The sequence below is a fragment of the Bos javanicus genome, chromosome X, assembly GCF_032452875.1.
Source record: "Bos javanicus breed banteng chromosome X, ARS-OSU_banteng_1.0, whole genome shotgun sequence".
Taxonomy (NCBI): domain Eukaryota; kingdom Metazoa; phylum Chordata; class Mammalia; order Artiodactyla; family Bovidae; genus Bos; species Bos javanicus.
Window position 1 is genome coordinate 122983977 of NC_083897.1, and position 14025 is coordinate 122998001.

Consider the following 14025-nt stretch of genomic DNA (forward strand, 5'->3'; position numbering starts at 1 on the left):
GAGCTAACGGGGAGACATGCTAGTGGAAGCATTTCTTCAAAAGTAGAGCCACACAGCACACTGGGAAGAATGTAGACAGACATGGCCAGCGCTGGCTTGACCATCACGAGCTCAAGGACCTTGGGCAAGCAGGTAACCTCATTTCCTCATCTATAACGTGTGAGGTTGGATGCACACTTTTTACAACTCTTACTTCAACTGCTCAGTTTCATTCAAAAAAAATGACATCACAGCTGTCCTCAAGATGCTATTTTGAGACCTGGAAGAGATGATCCATATTCCTTTTAAACAACTGGTGAAGGCTCTAGATTTGCTTGTGGCATTTTGTTTTCCTTTTGACATGTGTTTAAGTAGGTACCAGAAACTAGTCAAGGTGATCAGTTTCAAAACTGATCTCTCAAATATTTTCTTGAATCCTATATAAACGACTTCCTCTCTGCTTTCAATATGCTGTGTTAACAAACTCTGTCTTGAATAAATGATGTTAAGTGTTGGATTTTATTCATACAAGTAAAACATAATCTCATGTGCTTATCAGGCAGGTAAGACTTGAAAATGAAAATGTACACCCTGAACTATTTCGCAGAATCATAGCTATGTTGCTGTGTTTAATGACAAAGGGTTCAACTGTTGTTTGTCAATTAGAAACACTCAGCGGGGGAAGAAAGTGTGGCCCTACCAGGATCTAAATGCTGCCATGGTAACCAGAGGCTTTCCTCACTGCCTTAATAGAGCTGAAGATTTTTTCCACATTGAGACAGAAAAGGCTCTGAAAATGCATACACAACCTATATGTTTCCTGCTTATGTTATTTCATGTAAAAAATGTAATGTGTTCATAATTTAACATTTAATTATATAAACAAATTTAGCAGGGGAAGTTCTAAGGCCCTGGCTGATCCAAGCCATGGAGGTGTGCAGCGCCCAGGGCCTGCTGCAGCCAGACACACGGTGCTGTTCCCCGTTCACCTGCTATTAAACTCCCACCCCCGCCAAGGGGAACGCCAGGTGGTAAATGGTGCTCTGGCAGCCGCCTTAACCATGACGTTTTTCTCTCTATTGGGAAGGTAGGCACTCAGCTCTGAGTGTTTTTTACACACAAATTAGAGAAGAAATCTGAGGCCAAAGAGTCATAAAGAAAGTGGCAGTAGCATAAAGCTCCCCCTCCTTCAAACCAGGTGGAAAACATGCAAATTCAACAAGGCTAATGCAACACCCTGGGGAGACAGCCTGCCCTGCCCGTCTCGTGTTAATGGTCCTTCCTCCAACAAAGCTTGAGAGGCTTACCAATGGGGCAGCTCGGGTAGGCTCCAGGCTAGGTCTCGGAGCAGTTGAATACATGTAGTTAAAAAGGCGATCTATTTTTCGGAGTGGAACCCCACCACCTAGGTCACTTATCTGTAACATACAAAAACATTAAAAGCAGAAAAAGTCATCATCAATATACTTAGCAGGTGGCAAGGAGTTCATTACATAAAGTATATGACAGATTACTCTAAACTGTGCAAGGGCTTCAACTCCCAAAGAAATGTGGTCCCTTTGTGAATGGTATAAAACAAAGGAGGTGGGCAACTGGGGTCAGCATCCAATAGGCTTGGGTTTCAGATCTTGATCAGCTCCCTAAAAATGGGGTTCTAATGAAGTTTAAACAAGGAAACTTAAGCCAAGGATCTAATGTAGTACTTAGAAATAAAAACTCCCAAACTCATTCTATGAGGCGACCATCATCCTGATACCAAAACCACAGGCCAATATCAATGATGAACACAGATGCAAAAATTCTCAACTAAATTCTGGCAAACAGAATCCAATAACACATTAAAAGGATCATATATCATGATCACATGGGCTTTATCCCAGGGATGCAAGGATTCTTCAACATTCGTGAATCAATCAGTGTGATATACAATATTAATAAACTGAAATATAAAAACCATATGATCATCTCAATAAATGCAAAGAAAGTCTTTGATAAAATTCAATACTCATTTATGATAAAAACTCTCCAGAAAGGAGGCATAGAAGGAACCTATCTCAACATAATGGGCTTCCATGGTAGCTCAGATGGTGAAGAATCTGCCTGTAATGCAGGAAACCTAGGTTCAATCCCTGGGTTGAGAAGATTACTAGAGCTAATCAATTAATATAGTAAACTCACAGGATATAAAATATACAGAGATCATTTGCATTCCTATCAGCTAACAATGAAAAACTGGAAAGAGAAATTAAGGAAACAATTCCATTCACCACTGCAGCAAAAAGAATAAAGTACTTAGGAGTAAACCTAAAGAGATAAAAGACCTGTATGCAGAAAACCATAAGACACAGATGAAAGAAATCAAAGAAGACACAAACAGATGGAGAGATATACCATGTTCTTAGATTGGAAGAAACAATATTGTGAAAATGACTATACTACCCAAAGCAATCTACAGATTCAATGCAACTCCTATGAAACTACCAATGGTATTTTTCAAAGAACTAGAACAAAAATATTTCACAATTCATATGGAAACACAAAAGACCCTGAATAGCCAAAGCAATCTTGAAGAAAGAAAAATGGTGCTGAAGGAATCAACTTTCCAGACTATACCACAAAGATAGTCATCAAGACAGTATGGTACTGGCACAGAAACAGAAATATAAAGCAATGGAACAAGACAGTCTAGAGATAAACCCATACACCTATGGGCACCTTATCTTTGACAAAGGAGGCAAGAATACACAGTGGAGAAAAGACAGCCTCTTCAATAATTGCTGCTGGGAAAACTGGACCCCTACATGTAAAAGAATGAAACTAGAACACTTCCTAACACCATACAAAAAATGAACTCGAAATGGATTAAAGACTTAAATATAAGGCCAGAAACTATAAAGCTCTTAGAGGAAAACACAGGCAGTACACTTTTTGACATAAATCACAGTAGGATCCTCTTTGACCCAGATCCAAGAATAAAAATAAACAAACGGGACTTAATGAAACTTAGAACCTTTTGCCCAACAAAGAAAACAATAAACAAGATTAAAAGACAACTCTCAGAGTGGGAGAAAATAATTTCAAACAAAACAACCAACAAAGGATTAATCTCCAAAATATATAAGCAGCTCGTATAGCTCAATACCTGAAAAATAAAGAGCTTAATAAAAAAATTGGCAGAAACAGCAAAGGAAACTACAAATAAGGTGAAAGGACAACCCTCAGAATGGGAGAAAATAATAGCAAATGAAACAACTGACAAAGAATTAATTTCCAAAATATACAAGCAGCTCATATAACTGAATACCAGAAAAACAGATAGCCCAATCAAAAAGTGGGGAAAAGACCTAAAAAGACATTTCTCCAAAGAAGACATACAGATGGCTAGCAAACACATGAAAAGATGCTCAATATCACTTATTATTCAGTTCAGTTCAGTTACTCAGTCGTGTCCGACTCTTTGCGACCCCATGAATCGCAGCACGCCAGGCCTCCCTGTCCATCACCAACTCCTGGAGTTCACTCAGACTCATGTCCATCGAGTCAGTGATGCCATCCAGCCATCTCATCCTCTGTTGTCTCCTTCTCTTCTTGCCCCCAATCCCTCCCAGCATGAGAGTTATTTTCCAATGAGTCAACTCTTCGCATGAGGTGGCCAAAGTACAGTCAGAATAGCCATCATCAAAAAGTCTACAAACAATAAATGCTGGAGAGGGTGTGGAGAAAAGGGAACCCTCTTGCACTGCTGGTGGGAATGTAAACTGATACAGTCACTATGGAAGACAGTATAGAGCTTCCTTAAAAAGCTAGGAATAAATTTAAAGAGGAGAATGAAAAAGCTGGCTTAAAACTCAACATTCAGAAAACCAAGATCATGGTGGCAAACAGACGGGGAAACAACGGAAGCAGTCAGAGACTTTAATTTTGGGGGCTCCAAAATCACTGCAGATGGTGACTGTAGCCATGAAGTCAAAAGATGCTTGCTCCTTAGAAGAAAAGCTATGACCAACCTAGACGGCATATTAAAAAGCAAAGACATTACTTTGCCGACAAAGGTCCATCTAGTCAAAGCTATGGTTTTTCCAGTAGGCATGTATGGACATGAGAGTTGGACTATAAAGAAAGCTGAGTGCTGAATAACTGACGCTTTTGAACTGTGGTGTTGGAGAAGACGAGAGTCCCTTGGACTGCAAGGAGATCCAACCAGTCCATTCTAAAGGAAATCAGTCCTGAATATTCATTGGAAGGACTGATGCTGAAGCTGAAACCCCAATACTTTGGCCACCTGATGCCAAAACCTAGAGCCTACTATACAGAGTGAAGTAAGTCAGAAAAAGAAATATAAATATTGAATACTGACACACATATATGGAATCTAAAAAAAAATGGTACTGATGAATTTATTTTCAGGGCAGCAATGGAGAAACAGACATAGAGAACAGACCTATGGCCATGGGGGAGGGGAGGAGGGAGAGGATGAGATGTATGCACAGAGGAACAAGAAAACTTACAATACCATATGTAAAATAGATAGCCAATGGGAATTTGCTGTATGACTCGGGGAACTCAAACAGGAGCTCTGTGACAATTTAGAAGGGTAGGATGTGGAGGCAGATGGGAGGGAACTTCAGGAGGAAGGGGACATTGGTGTACCTATGGCTGATTCTTGTTGATGTATGACAGAAAACCACAAAATTCTGTAAAGCAATTATCCTTCAATTAAAAAAAACAGGCAGAAGACCTAAACAGATTTCTCCAAAGAGGACATATAAAAGGCCAACAGACACATGAAAAGATGCTCAATATCACTAATTATTAGAGAAATGCAAATCAAAACTACAATGAGGGAGGTGGTCCTAAGATGGCGGAGGAACAGGATGGGGAGACCACTTTCTCCCCCACAAATTCATCGAAAGAACATTTGAACGTTGAGCAAACTCCACAAAACAACTTCTGAATGCTGGCAGAGGACGTCAGGCACCCAGAAAAGCAGCCCATTGTCTTCAAAAGGAGGTAGGACAAAAATATAAAAGACAAAAAGAGAGACAAAAGAATTAGGGACAGAGATTCATCCCGGGAAGGGGGTCTAGAGGAGAAGTTTCCAAACACCAGGAAACCCTCTCACTGGTGGGTCTGGGGGAAGTTTTCAAATCTCAGAGGGCAACATAACTGAGAGGAAAAATAAATAAATAAAACCCACAGATTACGTGCCTAAAGGCAACTCCCAGCAGAGAAGTATCCCAGACGCTCGCATCCGCCACCAGCAAGTGGGGGCTGAATGGACAGGAAGAAGAAATAGAAAATATTAACAGATCCATCACAAGCACGGAAATCAAAACTGTAATCAGAAATCTTCCAGCAAACAAAAGCCCAGGACCAGATGGCTTCACAGGTGAATTCTACCAAAAATTTAGAGAAGAGCTAACACCTATCTTACTCAAACTCTTCCAGAAAATTGCAGAAGGTAAACTTCCAAACTCATTCTATGAGGCCACCATCACCCTAATCCCAAAACCAGACAAAGATGCCACAAAAAAAGAAAACTACAGGCCAATATCACTGATGAACATAGATGCAAAAATCCTTAACAAAATTCTAGCAAACAGAATCCAACAACACATCAAAAAGATCATACATCATGACCAAGTGGGCTTTATCCTAGGAATGCAAGGATTCTTTAATATCCACAAATCAATCAATGTAATACACCACATTAACAAATTGAAAGATAAAAACCATATGATTATCTCAATAGATGCAGAGAAAGCCTCTGACAAAATTCAACATCCATTTATGATAAAAACTCTCCAGAAAGCAGGAATAGAAGGAACATACCCTCAACATAATAAAAGCTATATATGACAAACCCACAGCAAACATTATCCTCAATGGTGAAAAATTGAAAGCATTTCCTCTAAAGTTCAGGAATAAGACAAGGGTGCCCACTTTCACCACTACTATTCAACATAGTTTTGGAAGTTTTAGCCACAGCAAACAGAGCAGAAAAAGAAATAAAAGGAATCCAGATTGGAAAAGAAGAAGTAAAGTTCTCACTGTTTGCAGATGACATGATCCTCTACATAGAAAACCCTAAAGACTCCACCAGAAAATTACTAAAGCTAATCAATGAATATAGTAAAGTTGCAGGATATAAAATTAGCACACAGAAATCCCTTGCATTCCTATACACTAACAATGAGAAAACAGAAAGAGAAATTAAGGAAATAATTACCATTCACCATTGCAATGAAAAGAATAAAATACTTAGGAATATATCTACCTAAAGAAACAAAAGACCTATATATAGAAAACTATAAAACACTGATGAAAGACATCAAAGAGGACACAAATGGATGGAGAAATATACCATCTTCATGGATTGGAAGAACCAATATAGTGAAAATGAGTATACTACCCAAAGCAATCTATAGATTCAATGCAATCCCTATCAAACTACCAATAGTATTTTTCACAGAACTAGAACAAATAATTCCACAATTTGTATGGAAATACAAAAAACATTGAATAGCCAAAGCAATCTTGAGAAAGAAGAATGGAACTAGAGGAATCAACCTGCCTGACTTCAGGCTCTACTACAAAGCCAGAGTCATCAAGATAGTATGGTACTGGCACAAAGACAGAAATATAGATCAATGGAACAAAATAGAAAGCCCAGAGATAAATCCACGCACCTATGGAACACCTTATCTTTGACAAAGGAAGCAAGAATATACAATGGAGAAAAGACAATCTCTTTAAGTGGTGCTGGGAAAACTGGTCAATCACTTGTAAAAGAATGAAACTAGAACACTTTCTAACACCATACACAAAAATAAACTCAAAATGGATTAAAGTTCTAAATGTAAGACCAGAAACTACAAAACTTGTAGAGGAGAACATAGGCAAAACACTCTCTGACATAAATCACAGCAGGATCCTCTATGACCCACCTCCCAGAATATTAGAAATAAAAGCAAAAATAAACAAATGGGACCTAATTAAACTTAAAAGCTTTTGCACAACAAAGGAAACTATAAGCAAAGTGAAAAGACAGACTTCAGAATGGGAGAAAATAATAGCAAACGAAGCAACTGACAAAGAATTAATCTCAAAAATATACAAGCAACTCCTACAGCTCAATTCCAGAAAAATAAATGACCCAATCAAAAAATGGGCCAAAGAACTAAACAGACATTTCTCCCAAGAAGACACACAGATGGCTAACAAACACATGAAAAGATGCTCACCATCACTCATTATCAGAGAAATGCAAATCAAAACCACAATGAGGTACCATTTCATGCCAGTCAGAATGGCTGCGATCCAAAAGTCTACAAGCAATAAATGCTGGAGAGGGTGTGGAGAAAAGGGAACCCTCTTACACTGTTGTTGGGAATGCAAACTAGTACAGCCACTGTGGAGAACAGTGTGGAGATGGCCAAAAAAAACTGGAAATAGAACTGCCATATGACCAAGCAATCCACTGCTGGGCATACACACCGAGGAAACCACAATGGAAAGAGACACGTGTACCCCAATGTTCATCGCAGCACTGTTTATAATAGCCAGGACATGGACGCAACCTAGATGTTCATCAGCAGACGAAGGGATGAGAAAGCTGTGGTACATATACACAACGGAATATTACTCAGCCATTAAAAATACATCTGAATCAGTTCTAATGAGGTGGATGCAACTGGAGCCTATTATACAGAGTGAAGTAAGCCAGAAATAAAAACATCAATACAGTATACTAACGCATATATATGCAATTTAGAAAGATGGTAACAATGACCCTATATGTGAGAAAGCAAAAGAGACACAGATATATAGAACAGTCTTTTAGACTCTGTGGGAGAGGGAGAGGGTGGGATGATTTGGGAGAATGGCATTGAAACATGTATAATATCATATAAGAAACAAATCGCCAGTCCAGATTTGATGCAGGATACAGGATGCTTGGGGCTGGTGCACTGGGACAACCCAGAGGGATGGGATGGGGAGGGAGGTGGGAGGGGGGTTCAGGATGGGGAACACATGTAAACCCACATGTAAACACATGTAAATATGTATTGATTCATATCAATGTATGGGAAAAACCACAGTACTGTAAAGTAATTAGCCTCCAACTAAAATAAATAAATTAAAAAAAAAACTACAATGAGGTTATTATCTCACACCAGTCAGAATGGCCATCATCAAACAATAAAAGTCCTATTGCACTGATGGTGAGAATGTAAATTGATACAGCCAGTATGGAGAACAGTATGAAGACTCCTTAAAAAAACTAGAAAATAAAACTACCACATGAACCAAAAATCCCACTGCTGGGCATATACCCTCAGAAAACCATAACAGAAAAAGACACACGTACCCTAATGTTGATAACAGCACTATTTACAATAGCCAGGACAGGGAAGCAACCTAGATGTCCATCGACAAATGAATGGATAAATATGTGGTACATATATACAATGGAATATTACTCAGCCATAAAAAGACACTCAAAGCCAGTTCTCTTTCCTTCCCTTTGATTCTTCAATGTCTACACACTATGAAACTAACTGATAATTCAAGAGTATGTACAAATAAAGCAGTTACCTTAATGGATAAGTCTTCTTTACCCAGAGTAACCAGGGTTTTAACAGCTGGGTAGCCCTCTTTTCTATCTTCATATAGTTCAACTGTTGCTCTCATTGAGTTCTGAAATCACAGAACCTTTTTTTTAGCATGACACCAATTCACAAACTACTACTTTAAAGAAACTAGCAAAAATTTACCAATAAACAACAATTCTTTTGTGGGGCAAATATTAGTTGGATTTCTATGGCACTTTTTTCTCCCTCTAAAGAACTTAACATGTGTTAAGATCTAGGAAAAATTTTCTGATGCTTTGTTTTTTCATCTCATTTCAGTCTCATCCACCATACTAAACGCTTATTTTTCTTTCCTTCCTTTTTTTCTTTTTGTTTTTGCTTTAGGGTATTTAAATTATTCAACTTTTAACCAAGAGGGATGTTTTTATCATGTGTAATGAGGCTGATTACACTGATACACTTTAAATTCGATTATCAGTCTGCATTTACAGAGCACTCTTCCTCTAAGGAAGGTGGAAAACCAGAGATGATTTTGGCTTCCCACAAAATAAATCATTTGGCTGGGGAAAAAAAAAATCAAAGAAATGTCAAGTGAAAAGAAATTCTGAAAAAGCCACAGCTTTTGAAGAATAAGTTCACAATTGAATCCCCATCTCAACCTTAAGTGTCACATCAGTAACATTATAATTGGGGAGCAAATCAGCATAACTGATTTTTCTGGTGTTCAGTTTACGGTTTTACACATTGGAAGAAATGGAATTTTACTCAAATGGCTTGTGCTTGTAATACTGCTACTTACATGCCATTAGCTACCAGTTAATAAAAGCAACAGTTTAAGTTGTAGAGAGTCTATTTTTTTTTTTCCTATTGTTTACGTGTGTGGGGGGGGTCCTTTTTGGTCCAGCCCTTCCACATCTTTCCCCTCTGCCTCTGCCAGAGCTTCTGAATTTTCTAAAATGACTCAACTGTGTAAGGGTGTTAACATATCTTTCAGGACTGGAACAATTGCTAATGCATCAACACGGTTAACACTCAGAAGCATAAAAGAGGCATAAACGTGTTTTTATTTTGATCTGGCTACCACTAATCAAGCTTTTGCCAGGTTTGGAAACTAAAAAGCATCTCTAAGCTCATATCTAAAGAAAAAACAGTACGGATTTTACATAAAGTCATAATGGTACAACTAAGCTTCAAAATCAATATTCACGAAAACTACAGTGTACACAGCAATTTTTCATCTCAGTGTACAAATTATAAAACCCACAGGATATCAGAAATAGAATTTTTTAAATGGCTATGCAAAACCTTTTTCTTATGCTAATCTAATGAATCCATTATGCCCTGAATCAAAGTAATTTAAAATGAAGACTTCTTTCCATATTTTCAAATTCCACTTACCTTGAACAACTCAAAGAGCATGTGAAAGAGGTGTGAGGGCACATAAACTACCTGAATAGGTTTGTTTGGAGCTTTGGCTGAAAACAGAGACAAAACCGTCAATTAGTAAGGACCAAGACTAGAAGAAAGTCAAGAATGTTGTTGCATGCTTACTTCCAAGTACATAAAAAAGAATGCTACAAAAAGCTAATGGAGGATTCCAACTCTAAAAGCAGGATGAAATTCCACTCCTTCACTTACCAGCTGTATGATCTCAGGCAAATTTTTCTCTTTGGAACTTAAGTTGAGCAAAACTGGAATATCATTACCTATGTCTTAATGTTGAGCATTACATAAGGGCACCCAAACATCCCCTGCATGGTGCATGCTTAGTCACTCAGTTGTGTTTGACTCTTTGCAACCCTATGGGGTGTAGCTGGCCAGGTTCCTCTGTCCATGGGATTTCCCAAGCAAGAATACTGGAGTGGGTTGCCATGTCCTCCTCCAGGGTATCTTCCCAACCCAAGGACTGAACCTGCAGTTCCTGTGTCTCCTGCATTGGCAGGCAGATTCTTTATCACTGAGCCGCCATGGAAGCCCTCAAGTATCTCTTGGTATTTCTCAAAATGGCGGCTACCCTCCACCACCACCAGTGACCCTGGTGGTCAACCAGGGGGAGGTGAAACCACAGAGCAAAGGGGGCACATCCTCTTGGAGAAACAGACGAAATAGGAACGTTAAGTTCTGTTAAACTATGACAAACAAGGCATGCTGCCAGCAGCTAGCAGACCAAGCACCAGAGACCTACAGTCCTTTTGCCTTGTGTCAGAGACGTTCTGAGGAAAATCTGTGAAACCCCGAGTCCCAGCATAGGCTTGAGAGTAGATACTGGACAACTTGGGCTTTCCTCCTCCTCACGATCCGGAATCATTAAGAGATGGACACTGCGTAAACTTTCTCAAGTAGAAATGTTATGATTTCAACTTAACTACTTCCTCTACTAAAGCAAGTAATTAACAGTAATATAAAGGAGAGTGAGCATTTGTTTCCATAAGCAGTTTACAAAGAGCTTGCAAATACATTACTCAACTGAACCCTCTTGACAAGAGAGAAGTTGAGAAGTGCTTCCTTTATATGAAAAGGTGAAAGTTCTCTACTTAATAAGGAAAGGGGAAAAAGAAATCTGTGCTATAATAGTTTTGCTGTCACACCTCAAATTGCAAAAGCATCACATGGCTGTAGAGTATGTATATACTTAGTTAAATGTACTCTGTACATTTCTACATTTTGAGAAAGAGCAACCACATTCACATAACTTCATTGTAGTATATTGATACAACTTTTATTATCAGTTACTGTTGTTAATCTCTTTCTGTGCCTAATTTTAAGTTAAATTTTATTATAGGTATGGATGTCTAGAAAAAAACAAAGTATATAAACAGGGTTTGGTACCATCTGTGGCTTCAGGCATCCACTGAGGGTCTTGGAATGTATCCCCTGTGGAAAAGGTAGGACTACTAATGATTTTTTAAATTTTTAAAAGAAGAAAAGTAAAAGTTGCGGTACCCTCTTCCCATCAGTCTGCACACACAGGCAGCTTTAATACTACGTATGCTTCAGTCTTTCAGTTTCTGTTTTTTCCATTCTATTCTGTAACCCTAATGAACTCTTAGGTACTTTGTCTACAGGCTCTTTTTAAAAAGCTGTAATTAGAAAAGATGCAAGCACCCCTATGTTCACAGCAGCCAAGAAATGGAAATAACCTAAATGTCCATGAACAGATAATGAAGATGTAGTACATATATCCAATGGAATGCTATTCAGCCATAAAAAAGAAGGCAACAATGCCATTTGCCATAACATGGACGCAACTAGATATTATCATGCTAAGTGAAGTCAGAGAAAGACAAGTATCATGATATCACTGATTTGTGGACTCTCAAAAATGATATCAATGAACTTACTTACAAAACAGAAATAGACTCACAGACATAAAAAAGAAACTTATGATATATGCAATATGGAAAATAAAAAAAGCAAATTTATGATTACCAAAGGGGAAAGTGGGTAAGGAGGGATAAATCAGGAGTTTGGGATTAACATATACACACTACTATATATAAAGCAGATAACCAACAAGTATACTCTACAGCACAGGGAGGTGCACTCAATATTTTATAATAAGCTATAATGGAAAATAATCTGAAAAAGAATATACACACATATATAATAGAATCACTTGAAACTCATACAACATCAACTGTTTCAATAAAAATTAAAAAATAAAATAAAGTGGGTTTCCTGTAAAAAGTATATATGTTGGTAACATAACCAGGTAAATATTGCTCACTTCAGCATGGCCACAGGAACGTACCAGAATGACGGTTCCTTCCTTGTAAGTCTAATGTGTCGAGTTATGCATCACTGGAAGGAGAATGTTCTCAGGCTTAAGATGAAATGGATTCACTTTATCCACCTCCAACAGCTCAAAATCATGATACCTTTTTAGGCTGCCAAATGTTTGGACCATGTATTTCTGATACAGTTTGATCTATTTCCTAGAGTTTCGAACTCCTCCTCCTCTTGGGTAACTGGACAAGAGATGTAATAGAGTGCTATCCAAACATGCTGCACAGCCATCACTTCAACTGTTTTTGACTGAAGTTCTAGAATGTTGTCTGCATTTGAAATCACCTTCTTTTGGCATTTAGAAAAGCAAGAGGGTCTTCTGTTCAGGACAATGCAGCTGAGAAGTTCAATGCCGGTCAGGTTTTCATTCATGCTGCTGGTATTTTGCCCAAAGTCTGATCTACATTGGTTGTAATAGTCTTGTTGAAGAATGAGGAACTGGATTATTCATTTGAGGGAGCTGGTGTTGACTTCCCCTGGCAGCTCTCCCCTAAGCGGGAAGGCTGACGTGAAGCTCTGAGTGCCTGGTCAAGACTTTTCCACTGGCTTTAGGATGAGCAGGACAGCCAGCCAGCCTCTGACTGGAGGGACCCCCAAATGTTTGAAAGGAGAGGGCTTTACTTTAGGAAAAGTTACACGAACAGCCCTAGTTTTTCCCAGGTTGTTCTGGAAGAAACTATTTTGTTTGCCCCAGGGAAAATGCTAGTGGTTGTCAGCAGGAGAGCAGAGCCAGAGTCAAGCTGCTCCCAGTACCCATCCTCACCCCACCTTAGACGGTTCTCCATTTATCCCATCTTCTGATGTCCCAATCTAGTCCTTGGCCCCTCCCAGCTCTGCCCCCAGCACCCCTCCAGGATCATCCGGTGCCATTTCTGCCGCAGCCTTCTCCTTTGTGGCTTCTTCTGTTCTGTCCCGTCAATCAGCCAGTGTGCTTCCGCCTGGTTACTCTTTGGCTGGAGGTGGGATCAAGGACCGACGGATGAGTCCCCCTGGGTTCTCAGCTGTTTCTGTTTGTATTCCCTGTGGTCTTTTTAATGGAGCCCCAGGAACACGCTGAATGCTTGGTCCCTCTTGTACCAGAAGGCATGATTAGTTATATAAACAGTCTTCTGAGATCAACCTCTTCAGTTCAAATCTCAGGGAAATTAAGGTACCTTTGATAGCTTTTTTTTCAACCATTATTCTGTAGGAGCCATCTGAGGGCTTGCTCAATTACTTGTACTTTTCTTCAAGAACATCATAGTTTAGATATCTTTCCTTTTTTTTAAACCATGTCAAGTGTTTTGGTCCATAGCTCTTCCCTAATACTGGGCCTAGCCAGGGGCTTGACAGAGTGGACCCTTAATAGATGTTTGCTGGCTTTCTAAAATAAGGCATAAATGGAATATGAATTTTCATCTAAGGGTGCATTTCTAAAAGTCAATAGAAAAAGTGGCCCAGATTTTTCATGCTCAGGACTCAAGAAATAATGAAGTCTCTATTTGTATAGTCACTGCTCCAAACATCATTTGTTGAAAAGACATTTAATAAATGCCAACAGAACTCTATTTTGGATATAAAGAATTTAATTTTCAGATAGTTCTCCTATAAGAATGAAAAAAAAAAAAAGGAGACCAAGCAGAAAAAATAAGAGAAACTTGATCTGTGATTGGTTGAACTCGTGGAT

The 14025-nt window shown here is 38.8% G+C and overlaps 1 protein-coding gene across 2 annotated transcripts in view; it reads right to left on the bottom strand.

Annotated features, from left to right (window-relative positions):
• PDK3 (pyruvate dehydrogenase kinase 3) overlaps window positions 1-14025 on the bottom strand; it is a 92158-nt gene that overhangs the window by 21184 nt on the left and 56949 nt on the right. For both annotated transcript variants that reach the window (XM_061407820.1, XM_061407819.1), the window contains exons 7-9: window positions 9972-10048; window positions 8578-8679; window positions 1287-1397 (exon numbers count right to left, since the gene is read on the bottom strand). In XM_061407820.1, the coding sequence (XP_061263804.1) occupies window positions 1287-1397; window positions 8578-8679; window positions 9972-10048 (290 nt within the window). The remainder of the gene's footprint in view (window positions 1-1286; window positions 1398-8577; window positions 8680-9971; window positions 10049-14025) is intronic.